The 13,389-nt window shown below is 33.9% G+C and overlaps 1 protein-coding gene across 1 annotated transcript; it reads right to left on the minus strand.

Moving 5' to 3' along the window:
* Nucleotides 1-9,658: 9,658 nt before the first annotated feature.
* LOC124103576 (protocadherin beta-4) lies at nucleotides 9,659-12,680 on the minus strand. The gene has a single exon (XM_046460260.2). The coding sequence runs from the start codon at nucleotides 12,359-12,361 to the stop codon at nucleotides 10,019-10,021; it is 2,343 nt and encodes a 780-aa protein (XP_046316216.1). The 5' UTR covers nucleotides 12,362-12,680; the 3' UTR covers nucleotides 9,659-10,018.
* Between the last annotated feature and the right edge of the window lie 709 nt (nucleotides 12,681-13,389).

The following is a 13,389-nucleotide window of genomic DNA, read 5'->3' on the forward strand; positions in this document are numbered from 1 at the left end:
ATAAAAGGATTCTAGATTAAAAATTAAAGCAATACCAAAATGCAAGAATTCTTCTTTCATTGTTTGTTTTTACTTGCCCCCAAAAGGCAAGCACCATCCTGACTTCTATTATCATAGCTATCTCTGCCTTTCTTGAACTTTTAAACAAATGAAGATATAGAGTATTACTATTATGTCAACCTTGTTTCAGTTAATATTCTATTAAATAAAACTGATCTGTGTCATGTTATTCTAATGTTTTTTGTATGCATTGGTTTTGTATGTATATACCATGGTAGTTTATACATTGTGAAGTGGCTGAAAATTGGGGCTTTTCTAGCTTTAAGATTTTTTTTGGTTCTACCACAATACATGTTGAATATGCTCATAAGATTTGGATTTTTGTGCATTAATGCATGCATATATATTTAGATTTTTAAATATTGTAAAATATTTTTCAAAAGTAGTAATAATGCCAGCAAAATTTGGGAGTTCCAGTTTCTTCATATTCTTGTCAACATTTGATGTTGTCTTTTCAGTTTTCACCATTCTACTAAGTGTGTGATAATATCATATTGTGATTTTAATTAGCATTTCCCTGGTGCTTTATGAAACATGCACATTTTCACAAATTTGTTGGCTATTAATTTACATTTTTTATGAAGTGCTTGTTGAAGTCTTTTGTATATTTTTCTAATTGGGACATTTGCCTGTTTCCTTATTAGACTGTCTTCTATATTGTTGAAATATCTTTTTCAGATACATTAATTGCAAATATGTCTTCCCACTATGCTTGCTTTTTTATAATTTTTGAGATCTTAATGGTTACACATAGAAGTTGGGTTCTATGCTTTTATTTAAAATTTATTATGGTGACATTGATCAAGCAGTCTTTAATTTGGTCTGATTTATCAATACATTTCATTATAGTTGGCAGTTTGTGTGTACTAGTTAAATCTTTTGCATACTCCAAAGCATATTATATTCTTATATGTTTTGAAAAACTAATAACTATATTTTACCAGTTGAAAACTATAATCAACTTTAAATTACTTTAAGTGAGTAATGTTAGGATCATTTTTCATGGAAATATCCAAATGACTTTGAACCATGGGGAAGATGATTCCCATTATTTCTGAAATGACATTATTGTCTTAAATCAGGTGACCACACGTTGGCTTAAGTATTTTATTTTTCTCTCTGTTTATCCTACAATACCACATTCTATTGATTACCATAGCCTCATCATTGAATTTTGTATATAAGAGGTAAATCCTCCATTTAAAAATCAATGGACTGTTTTAAAGAGAAGTTTTAGACTAACAGAAAATAAATCAGAAGGCAAAGAGATTTTCCATATATCCCTGTCCCCACACATCCACAACCTTTCCTATTATCAACATCCCCTATTAGAGTTGTACATGTCTTACAATTGCTGTCCCTACATTAACACATCATCATCACTAAGTCTATTGTTTAAATTAAGGTTAATTACTTGTAATGTACATTGTATGAGTTTTGACGAGTGTGTAATGACATGTATTCACCTTCAGAGTATCATACAAGGTAAATTCACTGCCCTAAAAATCACCTAGTCTCCCTCACCTGAACTCACTGTAAACCACAGATATTTTTACTGTTTCCACAGTTTTGCCTTTTCCAAAATGTCATGTAGTCAGAGTAGTACATTATAGAGTCATTTGAGATTGACTATTTCATTTAGAAATAGTCATTTGAGATTTTTCTCCATGACTTTTAATGGTTTGATGGATATTTACTTATTTCTTTTGGTGTTGAATGATAATATTCAATGTCTGGCTGTACCACAGTTCACTTATCCATTTGATTATTGTTGGACATCTTGATTTTGACAGCTATGAATATAGCTACTATAAACATCACCTTGCAAGTTTTTGTGTGGTTCTAAATTTTCACCTCTTTTGAATATATACTAAGGAGCAAGACCGCTGCATCAAATAGTAAGAGTATATTGAGCTTTGTAAAAAGATGCCAAACTGTCTTCCAAAGCCAGTTGTACCATTTCTCATTCCCATCTGCAGTGAATGATAATTCTTTTTGCTCCAATCTTCCTCAGCTTTTCGTTTTGTCAGTGAGCTAGAGTTTGTACATTCTAATGGTTTTGCAGTGGTATCCCAATGTTATTTTAATTTGCATTTCCCTGATGACATATGATATACAGCATGTTTTCACATGCTTATTTGCCATCTATCTATTTTCTTTGGTAAATTTGTTTGTTACTTTGTCCAGTTTTAAATGAGAATGTTGGTTTTCTTATGTTGAGTTTTAATGACATGTATCCATATATTTTGGATAATAGTCCTTAGTAATATGCCTTTTTCAAATATTTTTCTAATATGTGACCTGTCTTTTCATTTCATTTGTAGACTCTTTGGCAGAGCAGAAAATTTTAATTGTACTGAAGTCCAACTTATTTCTTCTATGGACCATGCCTTTGGTGTGATATCTCTAGTTTTATTCTTTTTCTTCTAGATTGCTTTAATTTTAATGTACTGTTGTATTTCTATACAAACTTTATATTCAGTGTGTTAGTTTTCAAAAAGAAATTAAGTAAAATTTTGTTGAGGATTTTATTATATCTATAGATTGATTGGAGAAGAACTAACATTCTCATCATTCCTATTATTGAGTCTTTCAATTAGTGAACATTGTATATTCCTCATTTTAGTTGGATTATCTCATAATGTTTTGTGGTTTTCAGTGTAAGATTATTATGAATATTCTATTAGATTTCTTTCCAGGTATTTGATAAAACTATTGTAATGTATATTTCAACTTTTAGTTTTTGTTATTGTTGGTGTATATAAAGGCAATTCAGATTTGTATACTGACCTTGTATCCTGTGACATTGCTAACTTTATTTAATAATTGCTAATAAATTGTAGATTCTTCATGCTTTTATGAAATAATTATCTTTTTTTAAAAAGAGGATTTCTTCCCTTCCAATTGTTGTTCCTTTTGTTCCTTTTTTGTCTTATTCCACTGATTAGGGCCAATAGTAAATCTTACTGAATTGAAGTAGTAAGGTTGGGAATCCTATTCTCATTCTTGATCTCCAGAGGAAAGTTTCCAATAATTTATCACTAATGATGTGCACTATAGGTTTTAAAAGAAACTTTGATAGTTCCCTTCCATTTTCATTTGCTAACAATTTTACCATTAATCTGTTCTGAATTATATCAAATGACATTTGATTTACCCACTGAGATGATCATTTTATTTTCTCTTTTATCTGTAAATAACAGATCAAATTTCAAATATTAAGCTGCATTGCATTCCATTTTCTCTTAATTTATTGTTTTCCTCTTATATATCTCTGAAGTTTATTTGCTTAATATTTAAAATAAAATTCTATATACGTTTATAAAAGAAATTGGTTTGTTATTTTTCTTTCTTATCTGTCAAATTCAGGTTTGGGTGTCATAACTACTCAAATTTTGCTGGAGCTTAAATGATTTCAGAAATGTCTTTAATTTCTCTTTTCTAAGTTTTTATAAATTGGTATTAATTTTTACATAATTATTTGAAAGAACCTATCACTCTGAGGTGAAAAGTTTTAATACAATATTTATTTAATAGATCTGACTAATCAGATTTTCTATTTCTTCTTGCTTCATTTATGGAAAACTGGGTTTTTAAAGGATATTTTATATGAGTTGTCAAATTTATTGGCATGAAGTTATTCATAATAGAATCTTTCAATTTTTTAAAAAGATATCTGTAGGATTGGTAATTATTTTTCTTTTTCATTTCTAATATTGTCAGTTGGTGTTTTCTCTTTTATCTTTCTTCATCTAAAAGTTTTTAATTTTATTAAAAATTACAAAGAAACCCACTTACGGGTTTGCAGATTTTTCACTGTTGAATATTTGCCATTTTCTTTTATACATGTTTGCTTGGGTGTGTTCTATGTATACCTCCATTCTCTGTTCACATTTGATTTGCTGTTGTTTTTCTAGCTTCTTCATATGAGAGCTTGTATTGATTTTTGTAGTCTTGCTTTTCTAATGTGTGCATTTAAGGTTTTAAATTCCCAAGTTCTGTTGTGATATGTCAGTTCATTTTTTAAAATTTCACATATCACTTCTTCATTGCAAAATTATTTTTATTGGTTCCTTTTAGACATACATAACAGTACAATCCATTTTGACATTATTATACAAGTGTGGAATATATCTTGTTCTAATTCAGACCCCAGTACCTCTCCTTCCCATTCCCTCTGCCCACCCCTGCTGCCTACCCTATAATGATCTTTCTGCCATTTACCCATAGTTTTTTTAAAATTAATTATTGTGGATGTACCCAATGGTGAGATTCATTGTGGTATATTTATATATGTACATAGGAATGTTACATCAGATTCAAAATCAGCTTACTTCAGTGGTGCAGCCACATCAATGTTTATAGCAGCATTTTCAACAGATGAATGGATAAAGAAATTTTATTTTATATATATATATATAGATAGATAGATAGATAGATATAGATATGTATATAGATAGATAGATAGATAGATAGATAGATAGATAGATAGATCAGAGTATTACACAGAAAAAAAGAATGACTTTATGACATTGGCCAGTAACTGGGTGAATCTGGAGACTTTCATGCTAAGTGAAATAAACCAATCCCCCCCCTTCAAACCAAAGGTCAAATGTTTTCTCTGAGATGGAAGCTAACACACAATAAGATGGGTGGGGAGAATAGAAGTTCAATGAAATAGATATGTCAGTTCTTATATTTCACATAGTTGAAATTACTTGAAAATTTCTGTTGTGATTTCTTCTTGACTCATGGGTTTTATTATTAATTTTGAAGTATTTGGGGATTTCTTGTCATATTTTAATTTCTGCATTATTTTGCTGCAGTCAAAAAGTATACTGAGTCATCTCAAAATCTTTTATTTAAATATGAGGCTTGTTTTACAACCCAGAATATGGGCCATTTTCACATTTTATATACAAGTAATAATAATATGTATGCATGAGTGTGCTATGGATGTTGATGTATTTGAATATGTTTGTGTTGTTTAGAAATTCAGTATTCTTGCATGTGTGTATGTGTGCACATACATGGATGCATGCATATGTGCTTTGTCTTCTTATTCTATCAGAAATTGAGAGGATTGTGGTTTATCTACTTTTAATTTGTATTTCATCAATTTGATATTTTCTTTTATTCTGTAGTTATCTTAGAGGGAAATATTCAGTCTTAAAACTCACATATTTCTGGTGTGAAAGAGAGATGGTAAAACATCTCTCTTTATTGCTAGCAATGTATCTTTCCTAAAAGTCTCCTTTGTCTTTTGTGAATATAGCTACACTAAAATGCTATCATTTATATTATAATCTTATTCCAATTTTAAACTTTCAAATTTCTGTATTCTTTCTCTCACAAGCCCATATATTTTTTATAGCAATAGTTGAGTTTTCTTTAATTTAGTGTACAATATTGTTGGCTCAATTGCATTATTAATGTAATATCTGATATCTGCCCATCTATAATTAACATCCAATTATTTTTTACATGCTCCTGAAATTTTGTTCTTCTTTTGGCATTCAAATCATTGTTATATTAAATTTCCCTTAAAATAGTTTTATTTTGGTTATCCTTTAAGTGATTATTCAAGAAATCTCAGCATGCATCTTTGATCTATAAGAATCTAATAAAAATATTGATCTTAGTAACTCCACAATTTTAATTAAAACATTAGAATTCTCCAAATCTATGCCTCTACCTCTCACATTGTTGTTGTTGTTATGAACTTAAATTTAATGCATATTTTAAATCCTTCAAGAAACTACTGACACTGCCCATTATAATCAACATTAAATCAATACTCATTTTTATTTACCCTTCCTGTCTTTTTTGTTTCTTCCTGCAATTCTGTGATCCCTTTAGGACTGTTTTCCTTCTGCCTAATGAATTCCACTGGAAGTATTTCCATTAGTGCAGGTGTGACTGTGATTAATTCTCTCAGTTTTTGTTTGTCTGACAACTTCATTGCTGAGAGAAATGTTTGCTGGTGATAGAATTCTAGTCTGCTAATAATTTTCTTATCTTTAAAGGGCATTCTTTTTTCTTTTGGTTTTGGGATTTATGTTTAACATTAACTTTACTAATGCTTCTTAAAAATAATATGTGATGTTTTATGTGATTGATTTTGAGATTTTTTTCTCTTTAATTTGGATCTTGATTTTTTATTTTGAATTTTGGACTTTTTAAAAATTTACATCCTGATTGGGTTGCTGTGAATATCTTGAACAGTTAAAGACAGTTTTGGAAAATTCTTGGTCATTAACTGTTCAAATATTGCTTATTACCACTCAATTATCTCTTATCCTTCTAGAATTATAATCATATGTATGTTAGAGTTTTTCATTATGTTTCACATGTCATTAATGTTATTTTTCATTATTTTTTGTGCTCCTATTTGGATATTTTATATTAACCTATCTTGCAATCCACTATTCCTGTAGTCTTCTATATCTATGGCATTAAACTATTTCAATAGTTTTATGTCAGACACTATAATTTTGCCATTATAGAATGTTCATTTTAAGATTTCAGTTGTCAGGTCAAAATCTCTTTATGTCTATTTTCTCTACTGTTCCTTATTTTTGACATATTATTCATGCTTATTTTAACATTAATTATACTATCTGGATTATCTGGAGGTCATTTGTATTATGTTTTTTCTCTTGGTTTTACTCAGACATCCAGTTTTGTGCATAAGTGGTCTATTACTTTTCACTCAATTCTGGGTATTTATGTAAAAAGATGTCCAGGATAAAAGTGATATTGTATTTCCCTAGGATGAGTTTACCTTTTCCTCTGTCAGCCTGATAGAACCCTCACTAGTCAAATTGTGTTTACTGAAACAGTCAAGGTTCCTTGACATCCTGATAAGCACCTTGCCTACAGAATTTTCAGTTGAAAAATTGGTATATTTTCTATGCCCCTTCCTATGCCAGATCCCAAACTCTAATATTTGAATAGTAAAGAAAACTTCATTCTGCTTTCTAAGAATTTTCTACTTGGGTTTTCAGACTTCTGCCCTGGGCTATCCTGAGTTTGACAAGTGACCTGAGCAGGGAAACTGATCCTGAGCTTGAATTTTCCAGTCTACTAAAGGCTATAGAAGTTAGTCTGTCCCTGTTTAAGAGTCTGTTGTTAGTTTTCTGACTTAGCAAATTTCCTTGGGGGAAAACTGACTGTAGGACTCAGTTCTCATGCCTAAGTATTCTCAGAAATCTTAAACCATTTATTTCTTATCATATAATCTGCCCTCTGTTCCTGTAGAGAAATAATTTCTGATATTTAGCCAATTTTCATGGTTGCTTTCTGCTGCCAGACAATCCATCTAACCTGGAAGCAGAATTCCACCAAAAATATGAATGAGATTTAACTTCACACTTTAAAAAAATTCCTTTTTTGCAACTTTTGATTATAAAGAAAGTAGGAATCTGAGTGATATGTGCTATATTGCCTTCAATAGAATTTTGCCCCCAGAAAAAAATGCATTGAACTTACTACATGCTGTGCCTATAAACAACAAAGGAATTACAAAAGTTGTGTATATTTGAGTGAGGCAAAATGTTTAAATGGGTGTTATTATCAAGATATTTTGCCTCCATTTCCTATTTTTTCCTATGACAATCAACTGACACATTTTTATAAGGTATGCATACTGTGAAATTTTACAATGTTTATTGCTAAATTCCAATAATTGAATTTCAAAATTTGATCTGCTCTATAGTCCTGTAGTGGCTCCTTGCTGGTAAGGAATAATTCATGCTTTTTCCAGGGATAAAGTGGGTTCTGGGTGTTTATTTGTTCAGTCTATTTAGGTGATTATACAAATTAGACTAGCCTAGGATAAACAAAAAAAAAGTGAACTTGGATATTTGTGTATTGAAATATATTGGTAAAGCCTTCAATTTGATTTTTTATTGTCATATATAAAACTATTTCATTTAAATAGCTAATAAATTGAAAAGTCATTAGTGTTTACTTCTATATTTGTGTCTTACATATTTGTGTTTTCTTATTTTTGTCTCTGCCTCACTTAAATTTTTAAAAGGAAGGAAAGCAAAAAATTATATTTGAAGAATAACAAATAGCAATTTACCTTTGTTTATTTCAATATATACTTAGGAAAAAAGAATAACTCAGTGAAAAAATGTGTATACTTTAAACTTCAATAGAATTATATTTGAGATTTAAAAATAAATCTTTATAATGTGTTACATTATAAAGTAACCTTTTCAATTGTTCATATTCTGCTAAAAGTTCAATGATGTCTTCATAGAGTTTTATTCATATGAATTTACTAGTTAGAAATCATATTATCCACCTATTGGCTTACTGAACACAATATAAAACAATTATAATTCAGGTAAATTAATTACTGTTCCAATGTGTTCAGAGACAAAATATTATTTATTTTGATATGTGATATGTTAGAGATTATATTAATTTTTGGTTACTGCATACCTAGTGCATGAGTAGTGTTCCATAAATATTAATATTAAATTGTAAATAATTTAATAATTTGTAATAATATTTATACATAGTGAATGTGTAACTTTAAATGATATACATATTATCATGCAACTTCAGTAGGATTGAAAGTTAAACTAAATCAAAATAACTAAAGGTTACATTAACAAACAAACAGAAGATAATCAAACACAGAAAAGAATGCATTATTTTGTTGATAAATACCTTCCATATCCACAAAGTAATGTAAAGTGAAAAATCTGAGATCAACCGATAATCAGAATTCAATAGAATTCCTGAAATTCAGGAGAAATTTCCTAACACTTTTGAAAGAGTGGGGCGAAGCTGCAGAAAAACACATGATACTACAATTAGGGCTGTGAATGTAGCACAGTGGTCACAATGAAAAACAAAAGGATCCTACACTTACACTTGTATTTGTAGGCCAAAAGGAAGGGCAAAATCAGATGTCCCAAATTCTTTGGAGAAGTTTAGGGTTTATTTCAGATTCTAAGATTATTTTTTAAAGCTCATTAGCAAGATGTTATTTAACAGAATTTCTACAAAATTTTTGGTTTTGCTTTGGTGCTAGGAATTGAAACCAGGCCTTGCATGTATGCATGCATGCTCTACCACAGAGTCACGCCATCTGCCACTTAACAGTTTTATTTATTGAAACAAATAAGAAATTATATAAGGTTTCCTCTTTATTATTTGTGGATTAGAATTATTTTTAAATTTAATATTCATATTTATAAACCCATATAATATACTAAGTATACAGTAACCAAATATTTAAGATAATCTATCAGGTGGTGTCACAAATGGGTCACAATTTTAAGGTACTGATATTTTAACAAAGTTCAAGTTTATATACAATTTGGGAGAAAAAGTATGCTAAATATTAAGCTTACATATATTCAGAAAGCTTACATCAGTAGTATACTCAACAGAAAAGCCAATGTAAATACAAAGAAATTCATTCGGATTTGAAGTTCAGTGGAATGCATACTTGCTTAGCATGCAAGAAATTCTGGGATCCATCCCCAGCACCAATGAAATAAAATAGAATTTCAAACACTCTGGAGTTGAAAAGATGAAATTATATGGTAAAGACAGGCACCACAAGTAATAGGAATTCAAGACTTCATAAAAGCTTTAATATTAACTAATTTTAAACGTTGCTAAAATTTGAATACTATTGAGTAATTTCTACTTAGAGAAATATTATTCACCTAGATAAAGTCAAATTCGGGAGAAAACACATTCAATACATTCTGTAATTTAAATGCTAATTACATTAACTACCAATAACAAAGAACAAATTAAGCACTATCAGGAGGATATGGTTGGGATAGTGCTATCAATGTTCAAGAAACACAATTTCTTAATAAAAAGACCTTGCAATTGGTTGTTTGCCCAAATTAATGGGAGATTAATTGAACAAAATAAAACAATTAAGTGAATACAAAGCTATAAGTGCAGGTGGGGGCTTTCTTTAATTTCCACTGTCCTGAATCAAGAGATTGGGGAATATTGGTTTCAGGAATTTGAACTCACCAGACCCAGAGTCTCCAGCCAGACACACCTCATACTGGTAGCTCTGAGACAGTGTCCCAGTTCCACTGATATCCACCAGGTGACCAGGAAAGTGGCCCTCAGGCACAGAACAAACACCAGGCGCCCCCGCCCTGCGCCTCCTGCACAGCCTCACCACCACGAACACCAGCACAGAGAAGAGGAAGAGCGATGACACCGACGCCAAGGCGATGACCAAGTAGACAGTGAGCGAGTCCCCCTGCGAGCGCTCGGGCGCCACTTCTGGGAGTGGCAGGTAGGGCTGGGAGAAGCCATCCACCAGCAGCACGTGCAGCGTGACGCTGGCAGACAGCGGAGGCTCGCCATTGTCCTTGACCAGCACCACCAGCCTGTGCCTGGCCGCGTCGCGCTCGCTCAGCAGCCTGGCGGTGCGCACCTCGCCATTGTGCGCCCACACGCCAAACAGCCCTGGCTCCGTGGCCTTGAGCAGCTGGTATGACAGCCAGGCGTTCTGGCCTGAGTCTCTGTCCACCGCCACCACCTTGGTGACCAGGTAGCCCTGCTCTGCCGCCCTGGGCACCAGCTCAGTGCAGGGCGCAGAGGCGTTCTGCATTGGGTACAACACGAAGGGCGAGTTGTCATTGTCGTCCAGCACCACCACTCGCACCAGCGCCTGACTGCTGAGCGCGGGAGAGCCTTGGTCTGTGGCATCCACGCGGAACTCGAATGATTGCAGGGCCTCGAAGTCCAGCGCCGTCAGCGCGAACAGCTGCCCATTGTTTGCGTTGATGGAGACCAGCGAGGCGAGGGGCAGGTGCGGGTCCTGGGTTGGCAGAAGTGAGTAGGTGATCTGGGCATTGGTGCCTGAGTCTCTGTCTGTGGCGCTGACACTGCCTATGTGCAGGGCGGGGCTGTTGTTCTCTCGCACCAACAGCGTGTATGACGTTTGGGAGAAGGCAGGGGCGTTGTCGTTGACGTCAGAGACGAGGATGGTTATGGCGTGCTCGGTTTTTAGCCTGGGTGTCCCCATGTCGGTGACTGTGATGGTGATGTTGTATTCTGCTCTGCTCTCTCTGTCCAGCGGGCTCTCTGTCACCAGGGTGTAAAAGTTCTTGAATGTCGGTTTTAGAATGAAGGGCACATTATCTGGAATAGAGCAAGTCATCTTTCCATTGTCTCCAGAATCTCTATCTCCAACACGGAATATAGAGACTATGGTCTCAGGAGCATTTTCTGGGATGGAGCTGGTGAGTGACGATATGGTAAGTTCTGGGGCATTGTCATTCACGTCCACCACCTCTATGAACACAGTGCCTTTTCCAGAAAGGCCTCCTCCATCTATAGCTTCAATTTCCACATGATAAGATTTAGTTTTTTCAAAATCCAATTTCTTCCTCAGTCGGATTTCCCCTGTGACTTCATTTATTGAGAAAGTTTGTTTAATCTCATCAGATGGTTGGAACAAGCCATAGGAAACACTCCCAAAGTTTCCAGCATCTGCATCCCTAGCTAAGACGCTGAGGACTGGGGAATCTAAGGGGCTGTTCTCCAGGACCTGCACCTCATATGGGGTATGCACAAACTCGGGAGCATTGTCATTGACGTCCATGATCAGGATTCGAACTGTGATTGTTCCAGATCTAGGTGGAGAGCCACCGTCCAGAGCCATGAGGGTTAAGCTGAATTCAGGCTGCTCCTCTCTATCCAGGGCTTTGTCTTGTACCAGGTCTGGGTATTTCTTGCCCTCACTGTAATTTCGTGTAAGGACGTGAAAATGAGAATTGGGACTGATGGTGTATTTTTGAAGCCCATTGCTACCCACATCCAAATCCTGGGCTACTTTCAATGGAAATAGAGTCCCTGGCTGGCTGTTTTCTGGTATTTTCAAGAGCATTTCCCTATCAGTGAATGCTGGAGAGTGGTCATTTATGTCCTGGATCCATAATTCTCCCTGAAAAAATTGCACTGGCATTTCAAGAAACACCTGGAAATGCAGTACACACCGTTCAATAGGGCCACACAGTTCCTCCCGGTCTATTTTCTCCTTCAGAAGCAAATCGCCAGTCTGAGGATCCAACAGCAAACGCTGCTTATAATCATCAGACATAACCCGAACAGACCTGGCTGCCAGGTCCCCAGTTCCCAGGCCCAGGTCCTTTGTCAGATGGGCTACAAAGGAGCCGCTCTCTGTTTCCTCCTCTACAGAATAACGAAGAGACTCTGGGCGAATCTGAGACAAAAACATCATAAAAATAAAGGCTATCACTTGCCTGCTCGGTTGAACTCTCTGTAGTTTCCCCATGTTGTAGTCGGTTTGCTTATATCCAAGTACTTCAGGAAACCCCAAAGAAGACTGGAGACGTGGAACACTTGTTTTCCTGTTTGGAGGAACCCTCACAAAGTTGATTTTGAGCTTAAATTGTATATTGCTGCCCCAATCCGTTGGCAACTCCGTATTATTTGCACAGCTTCTCGCGTGTCTTTTATAAGGTCTTGAAACAAAAGTGTATGGGAGGTTTTAAGGGACCTACATTCACAATCTTAGCCTGCAGCGCCACCCTGCGTCTTAAGTTATGAATTAACACAATATTTTGAAACCAAAGCTCATCTGGGATATTTCCAAATGAAAATCATTTTAAAAGTCTATAGATTTTTAAAATAAACATTGTTATTGCTTAAATTTTGTAATTTATTATTTTAATGCATGAACTAGAATAATGGTGTAAGCAAGAAGATATCTCAATCTCCTCATGCACCCTCATCAGTGGAACTTTATTTCTCTTCTGCATAATTTATCCAAGGGAGATAAGATCTTATAAAACTTACCTGAAATTAAATTTAAAACTTATTTCAATTTAGTTCATTGTAGTTATATATGTTTATTTTTAGGAATTGAAGATTTTATGGTAATGCAAAAGTTTACAATCCTGTGTATCATGTGGTCCAAAATGGAACTATTTTACAAAGAATAGGTTCTATTTTTCCACACTGATATGCAAATAATAATACAGTTAAATAATGACTAATCTCGTTTTGTTTTATTAATGGATTTACAGTGTAAAACTATAGTCAATCTAGAAGTAACGCAATGAGTATCAGAGCCACAGACTTTAAACTAAAGAGATATTGAAAGCAGTTTTATAGATATGGAAATTGAAACCCAAGGGATACAGGACCTGTTTCTTCTGGGATTTTTATCAGTCACACCATATAGATAAAGAAATTAAGAATTTAAAGAATCTGTCCAAATAGCAGAACCAAAGTTTGAAGCCAGAGTTATGGTTTCAGGATCCATTCTCTTACATGTCTGAGTCATATGTTGTTCTAACA

Source organism: Marmota monax, unplaced genomic scaffold (genome assembly GCF_021218885.2).
Source record: "Marmota monax isolate L192 unplaced genomic scaffold, Marmota_monax_Labrador192_F-V1.1 WCK01_AAM20220418_F8-fsc00006, whole genome shotgun sequence".
NCBI lineage: Eukaryota > Metazoa > Chordata > Mammalia > Rodentia > Sciuridae > Marmota > Marmota monax.